Below are 14,891 nucleotides of genomic sequence, written 5' to 3' on the forward strand. Positions count from 1 at the left end.
AGTATATCGAAGACTACTTCCTACCTAGATATGTAAGGAACAGAAACAATACTATCCGTTCAGTCTAGTGTCATTGTATCTGCTCCTCCCTATAGTGACAGGGACGAGATGCGTTTGTTGGTAGGGGGTTGGTCCCATGCATTCTTTCTCTCTCGACTAGAGGTCGCCCTGTTTCTCCCTTACGACTCTCTTCCTTTTTGTTCCCAGCTATGCTACTTGGACTGGGAAACCATACAGGGTGAATGTCGAAAAGACGAGGTGATTTTCCGTGTACGCCACGTTTATATGAGCCGTCCAGGCTCAGCGATAACGATGTGAACATCGCTTATGTAGCATGAAAAAGCAGTCGTTCAATTGGCCCCCAAGCTCACGGAATGCTCACCGAAGAGGTGCCGCTATTCAAGACCATTCGCTCGTGACTCACGTTCTTCTCGCCTTCTTGCTACCCTCCACGCTCTCACTCACCCTCACAACATGATTTTGCATGATTTGGTCCCTACTATTGTCTCCCTAGTACGCCTTATTCCGAGACAATTTTTGACATTTAGTACTAGACTTCGGATAAAACGAGTTCTCGTCCTCCGTACAAGGCAAGGTCAGCGGATCTCAACATTGTTGAATGGTTGGGATGTGGGAGGCTTTCTCCAGTCTCCGGAATGGTGTCAGTTGATCAAAGTCTCAATCCGACATCGATGCCCATCAAGTACGCCCCAATATGTAACCACCTTTTTCTCTCAAACCTTGGTCGATTTCGAGTCTGTGGCTTTCCAAAGATTCTTGGTCCACACCCACTTGGATTGGTACTTCCAACTCGATTGTCGCAATCCCAGGTGCTTTGACTTGAAACTGTACCCGAAGAGTAAACCTCACACTGAGATATGGAGACCAAAAGGTCGGCGTCTTGATATCCGAGGATGCAAAGCTCAAGAGCAACTCTTGATGACTCTCCAGACGGGTTTTTGCCGAGTAGTGTCCATCTATTATCGTCCAGTCCCCCCAGGTTACAGATGAAGTTCTTGTCGCAGTCGATGTGCCCACTGGGGCAATGGTTGGGCTTGCAAGAGCCCCTTTAATGGTCGGGACGTGCGTTTGAGCCTTGATCGAGACGAAGGATATCGCTCGGAGCTGCCATGTCACGTCAGTCTCGACGCATAGCGCACCGTTTGCTGGAATCTTGTACGAGCTAGGCAAGTCCAGCTGTAGTTGAACAGGAAGTCTCGCAAAAGACCCATTGATATCAGGCGTGAGGGTCAACTGGTCTGGCTCCCGGATCGTGATCTGGATATCACCCCTGTTCCAAAAAATCGACTCTTTCAAAGTCCGTCGCTGACATGGCTGGTACTCCCCCTCGAAATCTGCAAGGCATGTGGGAGGGCATTCCAGTAGCAACGGAATCAGATTGATTCTCTGGCTGCGCCGACACACGGTGTGCGTGTCGGTCATCAGCGTGGCGGTGATTGTGTAGTAGACGTGAGCTAGCGCGAATCCTTCGCACAGGTTGCCTGTCCTGCCTCTATGACGGGAACCCAGTGACGACGGAAGGATGGACGGAGGAAGTGGGGTGAAATGGCTAGAGAGGGTTGAGTTGTATTTTGGTGGCTCGTCTATCCCGCCATCTTGAAGGTAAGGACTGAGGTCGAAGAAGAATGGCACACTTGCGGCTCCTGACTCCATCATCTGATCGAAAAGATTGTCAGTCGCCGTGAAATGCATCATAGACACCAACTACAGGAAGATATGGTTAGCTGCAAGGTTTCTCTTGGTAATTTAGAAGGATCGAGTCTATACCTCTGTTGTCTTGGTGGCTCGATACTCTGACAATCCACTGTCAGGGTTCATGTCCAGTTCGCATTTCAGAATGCCTGCTCATTCTAGTCAGCACACAGTACTCTCAATGCCGGCGGGACTGACCACTGAGCCTTACTTCCAGTGTCCAAGGGGGATCAGGGGATATTTTTCGATCAGCTCCGTCCATTGTCAGCTTAGCAACTCCGGCGACACCCGCCTGCATAATGAAGGTCGGACCATGGGGCAATTGGCCATCGTAGCCTCTACGACGGCGGAAGTAGTCAGGAAAGCCGAGTGAAAGACGCATAACTTAGACCATTGTCGTACAAGCAACCTCCTGATGTCTCGTCAGCAACATATTTCATACCTCCCTGTAGCATCCAAGGATGCACACGCCTCTTATGTAGTAAGTGACGGCCGTGCCTGTCAGGTGGTCGACTGCGGAGAAGTGGCCGATATATGACTCTATCAGTAAGTAATCATCATCATATAACCGAGTTCCTAGAATAGGCATCTCTCCATAGAGACATGTGGATCCCAAAACCTGGAGATGAGGCAGATCTTCTCCAAAATGCCAACCCTTTCCAGCGCATACAGCCGCGAATCGGCTAGAAGGAAAGAAGCTTGTTTGGATCGGCGAGGTCGGGCTCCTCGGAAGTGGTCCCTGGGAATAGAATTATTACGTATCCTTCTTCAATGCTTCGATCAGGCAACATCCTTTCCATTGTTGGTTGCTAGAAGATCAGCGTACAAGGCCAAAGTTTTTCCAACCATGTTTACTATTGGCCAGATGCCTTCTTCGAGGATTAGTTGTGCCCAGATTCGAATCAGGCTGATACTCATTTGAGGGTTTATACATGGAGTCGTCTCTTCGTCGTCATTGTCAACGGCTTCATGAAAAATGCCTTGCACATATGACAGAACCTGCTGTTCAGCCTCGTCTAGCGGTGGATTTTCAAGCGAACGCATGATGTTGTCCAACCATTTACTAAGCAGAAAAGCTGACTCAAGATATGACAAGGAATGCTGAAGAGACCAGGTCAACGCTTGAGTTTTGGCTACAAGCTTCAACCCAATCTTGACGGGTGTGTTCAAGGTGTGAGCAGCATGTAGTGCCGCCCTCGTGCTGTGGCGGTTGCGAGGAACGGGTGGACTGTGCAGCATTTCGAAAGCGATCTGCTGTGGGTTACGAGAGCTCATGGTAAATGAGGAGCCAATGTCCATGCCTAAACGGACATATGCCATTCGAAGCAAGGCGGTTGAGTTGAACGGTAATGGACCGTTTGGATTGTTTGGGCCAAGTGATCTATGCGGGTCCATCTCCCAAATCTCCTGCCACCGACGCAGTGCTTGATGTAGCGTATCAATTTCCGAGGGGATTGTCGTGGTGTGGTCGAAGAGGGTATGCTTACTGAGCTGTCGGATAACATAGATGTGCTGTACGATTGCCGTTATCAAAATGTAGACGCCCAATGATGAGCAAGTCTTGAGACCTTCATATGCTGCAGGGTGGAAGAGGCTCTTGTATGCAACGCCGAATTCCGGGTGGGTGTTCTTTCCCTTTGCGTGCTCCTCTGCCCATGATGTAGCAGTACTACACCTCCATTCTTCCTCACAGCAAGGTAACACCATGTGAATCTCGGCATTCAGTATAGGTGGAGGAACATTATAAAGGATGGTGTGAAAGTTGAAGAAACAGAATGTGATCAAAACTGTTCGTTTTACCCCTTCTGCTCGAATCCAGTCGTGCCACGAGTTGTGTTTGACGGTATCGTCGATTCGCAGAAGCCCTTCCTCACGGATATAGGCTGCAAGGATGCTTTGTAGATTCATATCCTCCTTCAAAGTGGTCTTGGGAGCGCCCCAAGTTGCCGCAATCATCAGCAAAAGCAGTGTTTGGCAGGACTGGATTGCTTCGTCGTTCGAATCGCTCGTTCCATCTGCATTAGTTCTTCCTGATTCCGGTGGTGCTCTTTCATTGCTTGCAAATGCCTGTCTTCGAATGTCAATCCCTTTCTGGACCATCAACTTCGCAAGGCTAAAAAGCGAAACCATACTTTTGACGTCTAGGCAATATTGGGCGCCGATCATGGCGATGGCAACGACCAGATGTGGCCTTGTGTCGTGTAAATTGATTGTCGGAGCATGTAGAAATGGCAGGTGCTCGTGAAACCCCCGGAAATACGCCGCGATGTATCGTGATATACTTTGACGAGAGGGCAGTCGAGACACTGCATATTCAGGACAAAGTTGTGTAATGGTCGTAACGAAATGATCCCAGTCATCATCAATGATAGCCCAATCAAGCTTGCGCTGTTCTGATGTTGAGGCCGACATATCGGGCACGGCCGAGAGAGGGACCCACGAACTTGTCGAGTGATTCGTGCTTTGTGGAGCACAACTGTTCGGGGTCAATGCGTTGAGTTGTTTCTCGGGACTGTCGTGGGAAGGTGAATTAGCTGCTAAAGAGGGAAGGGGCGAGAGCATCAAGAATTGATTGAAGTCCAGACTGGAAACGAATCCCATGTCGTAACTGACTGGAGGAAAGTAATTTGTCGCTTCGGAGATGTTGTTCGACAGCGTATTGTCCTCATCAAAGTTCAATTGGGTTGAATAAACGGTCGGTTCGTCCTGGTGTAAGGATGATGTTGTCGTAAATGGTAGCCCTCCGTCGAAAGTCGCTTCAGCCGTTCCAGGCGAGGCCAGCAAAATCGGGCTTCGATTGCTCTTCTCGAACGAGGAGGCATCAAGATGGATCATTGGCATTGAGGAGAGTGATTCATTGTGCTGTTGATGTGCCGAATTGACATGTCGGGCGAGTAGATCCCTGCACTCGAGTCAGCACGATCAGGAAATCGTCCTAGGGGAGTCTTCTAGTATTCAACCTTCTCGTGTAGGACGAAGAGCATTGTGTGCAGATGAACGGCTTCTCGTTGGTATCTAAGCAAGTGAGGCCGAGGTGTAAGTAAGAGACAGAGGAGGCATGGTCAACTCATGATGCTTACGAAGTCGTTCATGTCGCTGGAGATGTTCATGGCGAACGAAGCGCCTGGCACAGAATTGGCAGACGAAGTTGTTGCGCCGCTTTGATGAGGGTTGCTCTCCCATCGCTTGTCGGTACCCTTGAGTATGATCATAGGCCGGACGATTGGCAAATGCTGCGACTCTAAGCCCCGTGACATTGTATCTCTTGTAATATGATGAGTTGATAGAAAGTCCTTAACCAACAAACACGGAGTCATGAAGAAACGCATGGGGAGCAATCGACGTTTCCGTATCAAATGTGTCGCCGCTTTTCAGCTTCTTGCTGCCTTTACAGTGTAACTATCTACACTTTCAACGCAATGCTGCCAGGGTCGATCGGCTTTTACCCTCCTTTTTACATGATGTCTCCTCGTGTGAACAAGCAAAAGCCTCGTAGTGGTCGTGGGCCCTGCTTAAGCGATCTCGGTATGCCAATTACATGCCCGTCCTCGTACCTTGTCGATTCGTTGATTGCTCGTAGAATATCGACGATTCCAGGTTAAACTCCGCTGTTGTGCGAGGAATCTAGGTCTGAAAGAGCAACGAATATTGAACTCGCATGCTATGTAAATGTGCAATATGCAAGGCACCAAACATTTCCGTGTCCAGCACGTGCGAGGGACTGCATTTCATCTTTTGCTTACTCAATGAACATCCTGGAGAATTACCTGATACAGCACGATCCCCAACTGTGACCTTTTCTTTCTGGTTCCACTTTCCAGATGCAACAGCGACCAGACTACAGAATGCTTTGGCTTGTGGAAAAGAGAGAGGGGCCAGTCGCCGTACAAGTCGGTTATATGTCTCATTCGAGGTCAACACAGATCATTGTGGATAAAGCACGTCGTTGGCCACCCAGTGTACGAGTTCGAGGACTTCGAGCATATAAAAGTCTGAGCATATGAACCTTCGGGATTCTCGATTCGCACATTCCCCTCAAGCACAGGCTACACTTCCCTGTACTCCGGCACCGCGTGGGACTGTTCCTTGCTTTTCATTACCACGCCAGGGATTCATATATCACAGGGCAAAATGTCTGTTCATCTCGACGAGACCGCGCCCTACGGACCTGGGACGCACCCGAATGAACATCAATCTACGACTACCGCAGGCCTAGTGGACTCTGACGTTCCAAATGAAGATCCTTGCACAACAGAGAGCTACGCTGAGCCAAGGGTTTCGAGATGGTATGTGCACTTCATTGGATAGTTCTGCCATGACCCAACATCTATGCTACCAACATGCGACCTTGTCCTCTCTCTCATGTCACGCAAAGGGTATCAGTGATACTGACTTATATCCAGTCGTCAGCTGGTGACTGTACTTGCGGCGTTTACAGTAAACTTCACGGCGTGTGGCCTCCTGTTCACCTTTGGAATATATCAAGCTCTCTACGAATCGATGGCGACGCAGTATTCTGGCCCTTTCACTCATGCTTCTTCATCTGAAATTGATCTCATCGGCAGCCTTTCTGCTTCTGTCATGACCATGGCTGCGCCTTTTGCGGTCGCTTGGGCCAAGTACTTTGACACACCAAGAGTTGTCTGGGCCGGTGCCTTACTGTTCGGCTTGGCCAACGTCCTCGCCAGTTTCGGCACGGCGCTCTGGCACTTTCAGCTTGCCCAGGGTCTGCTGCTGGGTATCGGGACGAGCCTGTCCTTCGTGCCGTCCATGACGGTGACCCCTACATGGTTTCGAGGCCGTACCGGGCTCGCCATGGGCATAGCTTCTGCCGGCACGGGCATTGGCGGCCTTGTCTGGGCGCCCGTCGTCACCGCATGTATTGACACCATGGGCTTCCGCGACACTCTCAGGCTGACCGGTGCTCTGGCGGCGGCTTTGATTGGAGCCGCCGGCTTCGCGCTCGACTGGGAACCGACGATGAGGAGTCGCTTGCACGCAGAGAGTGCGGCAATCTCTCCCGCGGGAGGACTCTTTCGAATCCCTCTCCCTGCGTGGCAGATGGTCAAGCAACGCAAATTCATCGCACACGGCCTGGGGGCCGCCTTCCAGAGCGCAGCATACTACACCCCGGTATTTTTCCTCGTGTCGTATGCACAGTCACTTGGGTACACCGAGAAACAGGGGGCGAATTTCGTGGCCGTGAGCAACGCATGCAACGCCATCGGCAAGATTTCCATAGGTTTCGTCGCGGACAAGATGGGCCGAGTCAACACTTTCTTTCTCTCGACCTTCTTGAGCGCCGTTGCCGCCATCGGGCTCTGGTTGCCCAGCGCGGTACTCGGTACTGCTCACGAAGCACCCGGGAGACACCTCTACATCGCCTTCACGGTCTTGTATAGCATCTTTGCGAGTGCCTATGTGAGTTTGTTCCCGGCGATCTTGGTGGAGCTTTTCGGGGTGAAACAGCTGCCGTACACCACCGGCGTCCTGTACATGGCACAGGGTATGGCCGCTCTCGTGGGGACCCCTGTTGCTGGAGTTTTGGTGCGGGGGTCCGACGGTGCGAAAAGGTCGGATGATTATACGGGAATGACGATTTTGGTTAGCTCCTTGCTGCTTGCAACGAGTGCATGTGTCGCTTGGGTTAGATTCGAGCTGCTGTTGCCATCGTCGTCGTCGGTGAGCGAGAAGCATCGGAGGTGGAAAATATAAGCTCCTATACTGCCTCTCGGAGCCCTCTTCATATCGATGTCGGGGACGAATGATCGTGGTGGAGATGACAGTGGCACAGAATTCAACCTTCAGCCGAAAGTGGTCAATACAATCCATCTCGAGACTTGGGCCCGTATGCAAACAATGTCATATCTTGGTCTCGCGCGCTTAAATCCGTGCTTGGTTTTTCGAAGCGCAAATTTACATCGACAATGCAACGGATAATGATACACTGAGTAAACACGGCTTGTTAGACCAACAAAAGAAAATGTTTCGATTGTTCTGCTCTAAAGTCTGGTCGTTTTATTTTGTGTCTCACTCTTCTTTTCTATCCACTTTTCGCCATCTTGGATTTCTCCCTTGACGGCAGCAGCTTCCGCACTGTGGTCATACGAGCTTCAAACATAGCAAGCCCTTCCGCCATCTCGTCCTGGAATGCTTTGGACTAGCAAATCCACTGTGCTCATCATGGTCAATTCGAATCAGTACAGAAAATGTGGCCACCGGACAACTCGACCCAATCCTACATCCGAGAGGGCATATACAGACTCATTTCGAGTCCTTTGGTGTATGGCAGCGTCAGATTGGTGAATCCACTATTCGGGGCTCTCATAAAGTCGAGTAATTCCTTGTATCTGACGGCGGAGCCGATGGTGTTGTCGACAATGACGACGGCCCCGTATCGTAGTTTTGGCATGACGATCTTTAGGGCGGGAAGGGTCATTGGTGCCCAAACTGTTTTACACACAATTTGTGTCAGTTAAAAACAGGGAAATAAAAGAGATCGCCTGTGGTCATTGTGAACGTCATATTCGTCGGTCAAAGAACTTACTATCAATGAGAAGTAAATCGATCATGGGTAAATTGGTCTTCAACGTCTCACGAAGGTCCCCGACCCTCAAGTCGATGTGTCTCGAAACCGCTTCTCCGGCCTCTGCCCAATATCCTCGAGCTGTTTGTGCCTTTTCGGGCTCGTGTTCTGTACCGATGACGGTGCCAGCGCCCCCCGTGGCTTCGATGTTTCTGGTTACTGCTAAACCCAAGTATATGGTGCTCACGCCGAAACTGGTACCGGCCTCGACGACGTTCTTCGCATTGATGGCCCTGCACATCTGGTAGACGAATTGGCATTTGTCTTGATCCAGAGCGATGAACTTGTCCTTGGCCGCGTCGTGGAGACTATCGGGGTTGTATTTAGTAATGTCGAACGCGCTTTCTTGCGACTCGGATTCTTTATGTAAACGGTCCAAGAGATCCAGCACTTGCGAAGGGGCTTCGAGGGGGTTGGGCATTTGAGCGGCCATGTTGTCCGAGGAGGGTTTGGGGAATGTCCAAGTATTCAGGATAAGCCGTAACTATGCCAGACAAGAACAAACATCGGCCCCCTCCTGCCTTCTTATACGAGGCATTTAGGGAGTCATGGAGGAAGCCCCCCTTTAGAGAGAAAGAGAGAGAGAGATGGCTTGGCATTTTGGAGAGATGCCCTTTTTTGGAAATGTGATGAAGATACCTTTCTTACATTAAATGCCGGGTAATGTACGATGTAGTATCGAGGACATTCGTCATTCGTAAGCAGGAGGTTTTCAAAGTACCACCGTCCTGGATGGAAGTTGTGAGGAGGCCTTTGAGTCACCATCCTCGACATCTTGTCGTTGTTTAGCGCGCATAGTTTCGGCGTCTCGATAACCTTGGCTGCTTAGTCATTTCTTATTTTATATCTTTCTCTGACTTCAGTCTCATTGAATCAAGTGCACTAGAGTCTTTGGCCGGTCCTCCTAAATACCTTTCCTAGTCAACAGCCCAAACTCCTACTCGGCCTGCCATTCTATCATGGCCACAAACCCTCCAGAGACAAAATCTCAAGCCGAGTCGTTGGTTCCTCAATTCCAACTCGAAAGAGTGCTCAATCAAGGTAAGAATCGAATACGTGCTTGAAACAAAATCAGCACCACCCTCGAAGGCATCGTAACGTAGCATGAGTCAACGTACTCACCGTGTCACAGACCAAAATGGCCGGCGTATATCCCTCCTGGGCGCAATCTCGTCCCAACCGGCCGTCATCACACTCGAAAGGGCCGCGTTCCCCACGGACTCGACACTCGTCACGCAACTACTGTCGTCCCTCACCAACACGACCAACCTCGGAGCCAACGACATCTACAGATGGTACATGGCCGACCGAAGAGCCAATTTCGCGCCGTCTTCAGAGACTGGGTCGGTCTCTCCAGTCTTACCACAAATGCACGACCTGAAACTGAATCTCATCTACCCTTGCACACCGAAACACGTGCAAAAGTACTCTTCACAGCGTGTTCGCATGGTCACCGAAACCCCCGACGTTTACAGTCGGCACGTCCGCCCTTACATGTCCAGCCAACGCGCGGCGGGCCGACTCGACTGGGTCTTTAACATTCTCGAAGGTCGGACGGAGCAAGAAGACGTCATCGCCCGGTGCGACTGGGACTCTCCTTCCAATTCCGGGTTTCTCATCCTACCCGACCTCAACTGGGACCGCAAGACCGTACAGGGGATGCACTTACTCGCCCTCGTTCAGCGGCGGGACATCTGGTCCCTCCGGGACTTGAAAAAGAAGCACATCCCTTGGCTCAGGGCCGTACGGAACCAGGTCATCAAAACCGCCACCACCAAAGTTTTCCCAGCCGGCCAGGTCGAGCCCGACGAATTGAAGTGTTATGTCCACTATCAACCCACCTACTACCACTTCCACATCCACGTCGTACACGTCATGCTGGAGGCCGGCACCACCCAGAGCGTCGGCAAGGCCTTTGGGCTCGCCAACATCATCTCCCAACTCGAGTCCATGGCCGGGGACGACGACGAGACGGGCATGGACGGCGTGGACCTGACGTACTTCCTGGGCGAGGAGAATGAGTTGTGGAAGAAGTGCTTCGGACGCATGAAAAGTGGTGACGAGGTTGATTTGAACGTGAAATAAACCACAATTGCACGGCGTCTTGGGTGGGAGTGTGTTCGTTTAATCGAACAGACCAGATTCGTCGAACGGTAGATTTGAGACTAGGCGACCTCTTACCTCAGACGTTTATTAGACCTGGGCTTTCATGCGGGTTGTGAGGAAATGGATTGTCCAAGAAGGAACAATGGGCAATTGCGTTACGAGCCCCGGAATGAAAAATATAAATCGCTACAAGTTCAAGAATGGGCCATGTTTTCAATGTCCACAGAATCATGCACGGGAGACATGACAGGATGCATATATCTGCATGTTTTATGTAGAAACAAAAGCCCCTCGAGGGAACTAGACCGGTCTAGTATGACATAGATGGAAACAAAAACCGCTCAGCATATAATATATCATCAAAGCTTCTGTCTTGGAAAAAACAAAAATTTCCTCAAAAAATCACCAGGTGCTTGTCGCTGGTCGCTGAGTGTTGCTTGGGTTTTGAGAAAAAAAGAACGGAACTATACCACACGAATCTCGAGAAACGGCTTCCCCTATTCCCACAACCTAGTCAACGACATGGCATACAAACTTCGTAGTCTGGCCTGTCCGACCGATGACGGTGCTCGTGAAGGAGGCGGGACTGGTGCCTGTAGCTACCGGGGTCGTGGACGATTCCGGAGCGAGAGTGATGGCCGCGGCGACGTTGCTCGTGAACGAAGTCACGGGTAAGATGGCGACGGGGGCGGTCTCGGCAGGACACTCCTCGGCGCCAGTCTCGGTGGGTTCGACGGGGGCAGCGGAAGAGGTAGAGGTGACGATCGCCACCGGTCTGGATGGGAAGTTGGTGATGGCGAAGCCTGTGGAAGAGGCGGCGGGGGCGAATGAAGAGCCATTTGCTGTCGCAGACGAAGACACAGACAACGATCCCGAGGGCTTCTGCTGGGATCCAGATCCACCGCCGCCACCAGGCGAAGAAGAGCCGTCGAACAGAGGAGGTCCAGGGACGACGTAAGACTTGATGGGGGCCTCGTAGATGTTGATCAGGATGCCAGGATCTTGGGCGTCGTAGAGTTCCGTGCCCACGGTACCCCCGGTCAGAGAGGTCGAGCCGGACCCGGTGATCTCTAGGTTGATGCACTGGGGGTAATTTTGGGCACCGCCGACGTCAAAGGCCGAGTGCAGGGCGATGGTCTCGTGACGGAGGACGTACTTGCCCGGTGCGATGGTGGAAGGGACGGTGACGACCCAAGAGTTGTTGTTGGCGATCATGTCGTCGGAGGCCCACGTGCCGGGAGGGTTGGAACCGTCCACGAGACCGGCCTCGTCGATCTTGTTGAACTTGAGTTGGGTCTTGTCGACCGAGGTGCAGTCACCGTCGCCACAGGAAGCGAGATAGTCGATCATGGGACCTCGATGGGACTCGGGCCATTCGCTCCATTGAAGTTCCAAGGACTCGCCGGCCGCCACGCTCACGTAAACGCCGCCCGGCGTGGCGCCCTTGTGGCAGATGATGTCGGGGGAGGTGTAGTCGCTGACGAAGCCATAGTCATTGTCCTCGGGGATGGACCACCCGGCGACGACGGGTGGTGGGTTCTGATATTGGAAGCTTGGGTTGTAGCCAGAGTACCATTTGCCGCCAGCGACAATGCCGGACACGATGCCGTGAGCCGACACTCTGGAAACAAGACCGAGAACCCCAACCAGGGCGGTAGATTTGACGAGAGACATCTCCTGGTGATATATGTGACGGTGAGAGGTAAATGCTGCACGCTGTCGTTGATATGGTTCTGCTCAGAGAGGAGGCAAAAATGTAGGGGGCTTCAGTCAATAAAGTGCTTCCGTGTCGATGGAAGAAAAATGAACGTGGGCGAATATACAAAAGAACGAAACGGTCAATTGACCTGCAAAACGAAAGACCTGCTTGAAGCTTTTGGAGGAAATTTGTTACTCTGAAGGAAAAGGAATATAGGGATTGGGCAAGGCAAGTCGTTGCCTATATACCAGCATCGTCCACAGTTACCCAAGATATCCAGCTCAGAAAGCAATTTGACAACGGTCATAGTGAGTTTCACATTGGAGGGGTGCAATATGACACCGATGGAGTGCCATGGCTGCCTCTGCAGGGGACGAATAGGAGCGAATGGAGTACAAGTTTGATACAAGGTGAATCGGTCGCCGGGGAGTTGCTGGTGCTCAGAAGACATATAGGGGTGATAGCATCGTAGTCGGGATGAAAACACTGGATCTATCGTACTCTGTACTCCGTACCAAGAAAACAAGTACCAGATCTGCCATATTGCCAAGAATGTTGCCAGAGGACTCGGCGGGAGGTATCTGTTTCAGAAAAAAGTCGACGAGCGATCATGTTGTTTTAGGCACTGATGGAATGTGGGTTTGATCAGCCAATATATATCTGTATGTCAAGGTGAAATTGGCGTCCCAGGCGTAATGTGATGGATCTGTATAGTTCGACTCGACAACATGATCTCTGTAAGAGGTACGGAGTTCTCTGTGCAGCATTGCAAAGAAAAGATTGTCCATGGGTACTAAGTCTTCTCAACGTTCGTGGAGTGGAACTCAAGTAGAAGATTGTCCTGCCAAGAGATGCAAGTGTTTCATCCCCTGAATCCGCCCCGCCCCGCTCGGCTTGACTCGCCTATTAACCACCGTCGCTTACGAAATCTCCGGACTTCGACTTAGAGTGCACTAGATAGTAATGCTCGTCATGCATAAGATGGGGGGACCTGCTGCCCTGTCTGTTTCAGACTGTAGATGGACATGATGCCTTGGGCTTGGGAGACTTTCAGCCGACATTTACCCCTAGCAGTCGAGAATGACACGGCAATCGTGACCACTTCTCGCCTGTGGTCAGGTTACTATGGCTAGAACACAACGGGGAGTTTGTCGCCACAGGAGTAACATCGAGAGAGCCCTTAGTTCGGCCAGTCCTCAACCTGAACATAATACCGGCATAAGTAGAATGGAGAAGTATCAACCAACACCTTAATCACACCATGATTCTACGCAGACCACTCGTGCCGCCCAGGACCCGCCGGCCAGTGACTGCGCAACGACCTTTGCCACTTTCCCAGTGGCCTTCTCGGCTTTGGGGAGCTTTCCCCTGTGCCTCTCCATCTTTCTCGGGAGACGCCTCGTCTTCGTCATCCTCCTCCCATTCACTCATCTTTTCCCCTTTCATGAAAGCTTCTTGTCTTTCGTGCGTCCCTTCGATCCATTGGAATATGCATTTATAATCGAAAACATAGCCGGTCTGGCATGATGCAGCGGTTGAGATGGGGTGCAAACAAATTGGACAGAGATCGCTCGAAGGCGGCGGAGGTACAGTGAGGATCGGCAGATATGTGATGCTGGACACTGGCGGATTTCGTTTCGCAGCGGTGTTTGGCGTGCTGGGATCCTGCCCAGAGGCGACTCGTTGTGCTAAGCCCATCCCAGAGACGATGGGCGGTGGTAATTCTAGGCCCTCTGAGGCTTTCCTGCTCAACTGTCGTGAGAAGTCGCTGGCGTGCCACCATTCCAGAAATTTCAAAGCAAATATACTTGTGGGGAGGAGAATTCGCAGACTTGACAAGATCCGAGGATAAAGAGTGCGTGGGTGTAGCAAACCGCTAAGACCCTGGCCTGGTAAACCCCCGACATTGGTAGCTTTCGATGCGGCTTCGCTCGCGGCGTCGATGGCCCGGTAGTCGGCAGCTCCCATCCTCCGCATTCGTGTTCCTATCATCCACAAAAATGGGTTTGAATACTTTGTCCCATCAAAGAGGTATCCTAAGCTGAATGCCAGTATGCTGAAGTGGTAGGCTGCATTTATGCTGGGGTACACATTCCGGAGGAACCACTTGTAATACCACATCAAGCGCTGTCGGATGGTCGGATTCGGAGGGAGCTCGTCCCTGTTGAGGTATCTTGGCCCTCCTGCCATGAGCAGACTGGCAGTCGGCGCGATATGTATATCATAGCTTTCGTCCAGCTTTCTCTTCAAGTAGGGAATGCCGACGAGGACGACGAGATTTTTCCATATGTCGGTGCCGCTCAGCTTCAATCTCTGGCGAACCTCTTCTGGAACCGCCAACTGTGTCCTTTTGATCTCGCCGCCATTGATGTTCAGGACCTTTTCTCTTTTCAGTCCGTAGAAGTTCTCTGTGAAACTGCCACCAAATGTTTTGAGATAATATCGCTCCACCACAAGACTCAACAGCCCGTATACTTCATCGTAATTGTTCAGGATCCGCAATAGGTATCGGGGATGTCTGTGAGTCGCGACAGCGAGAAGATAGCGTAATGTAGGCGGAAGAAGCGCGGCAAGTTGCTGCTCCGAAAGAAGTTCGAAAAGTGATGGTTTGAAATCGTCAACGGGCGACTGAAGCGCGTTGAGATATTCCATGATGAAGGATTATGTTATTGATGCATTGAATGGTTTTGAAAAGTCTGTTCCATCGTACTCATACGACAACAGGTTGCCCTTCCATTGACGCCGCGATCAGTCGCTTGTTTGTCGTCGATGGTGATTATGCTGCAG

At 51.3% G+C, this 14,891-nt stretch overlaps 6 protein-coding genes across 6 annotated transcripts; 1 reads left to right on the forward strand and 5 right to left on the reverse strand.

The window, feature by feature from the left end:
• Positions 1–699: 699 nt before the first annotated feature.
• PV06_09183 (uncharacterized protein) lies at positions 700–2,095 on the reverse strand (the record flags this gene model as incomplete). The annotated part of the gene is made up of 3 exons (XM_016410606.1): positions 700–1,725; positions 1,789–1,862; positions 1,912–2,095. The coding sequence occupies 3 exons, from the start codon at positions 2,093–2,095 to the stop codon at positions 700–702; spliced, it is 1,284 nt and encodes a 427-aa protein (XP_016259628.1).
• Positions 2,096–2,493: 398 nt separating this feature from the next.
• PV06_09184 (uncharacterized protein) lies at positions 2,494–4,970 on the reverse strand (the record flags this gene model as incomplete). Its single annotated transcript, XM_016410607.1, has 3 exons — positions 2,494–4,615; positions 4,674–4,717; positions 4,794–4,970. The coding sequence occupies 3 exons, from the start codon at positions 4,968–4,970 to the stop codon at positions 2,494–2,496; spliced, it is 2,343 nt and encodes a 780-aa protein (XP_016259629.1).
• Positions 4,971–7,699: 2,729 nt separating this feature from the next.
• Positions 7,700–8,826, reverse strand: PV06_09185 (uncharacterized protein). Its single transcript, XM_016410608.1, has 2 exons — positions 8,261–8,826; positions 7,700–8,163 (listed from the first exon to the last, which is right to left on the reverse strand). The coding sequence occupies exons 1-2, from the start codon at positions 8,730–8,732 to the stop codon at positions 7,952–7,954; spliced, it is 684 nt and encodes a 227-aa protein (XP_016259630.1). The 5' UTR covers positions 8,733–8,826; the 3' UTR covers positions 7,700–7,951.
• A 320-nt stretch (positions 8,827–9,146) lies between these two features.
• Positions 9,147–10,732, forward strand: PV06_09186 (uncharacterized protein). Its single transcript, XM_016410609.1, has 2 exons — positions 9,147–9,340; positions 9,432–10,732. The coding sequence occupies exons 1-2, from the start codon at positions 9,259–9,261 to the stop codon at positions 10,382–10,384; spliced, it is 1,035 nt and encodes a 344-aa protein (XP_016259631.1). The 5' UTR covers positions 9,147–9,258; the 3' UTR covers positions 10,385–10,732.
• A 183-nt stretch (positions 10,733–10,915) lies between these two features.
• Positions 10,916–12,079, reverse strand: PV06_09187 (uncharacterized protein; the record flags this gene model as incomplete). The annotated part of the gene is made up of 1 exon (XM_016410610.1): positions 10,916–12,079. The coding sequence occupies one exon, from the start codon at positions 12,077–12,079 to the stop codon at positions 10,916–10,918; it is 1,164 nt and encodes a 387-aa protein (XP_016259632.1).
• A 446-nt stretch (positions 12,080–12,525) lies between these two features.
• On the reverse strand, positions 12,526–14,870 carry PV06_09188 (uncharacterized protein). Its single transcript, XM_016410611.1, has one exon. It carries the CDS (start codon positions 14,754–14,756, stop codon positions 13,359–13,361), a length of 1,398 nt encoding a protein of 465 aa, XP_016259633.1. The 5' UTR covers positions 14,757–14,870; the 3' UTR covers positions 12,526–13,358.
• Positions 14,871–14,891: the final 21 nt, after the last annotated feature.

Source organism: Exophiala oligosperma (assembly GCF_000835515.1).
Source record: "Exophiala oligosperma strain CBS 72588 unplaced genomic scaffold supercont1.9, whole genome shotgun sequence".
Taxonomy (NCBI): Eukaryota; Fungi; Ascomycota; class Eurotiomycetes; order Chaetothyriales; family Herpotrichiellaceae; genus Exophiala; species Exophiala oligosperma.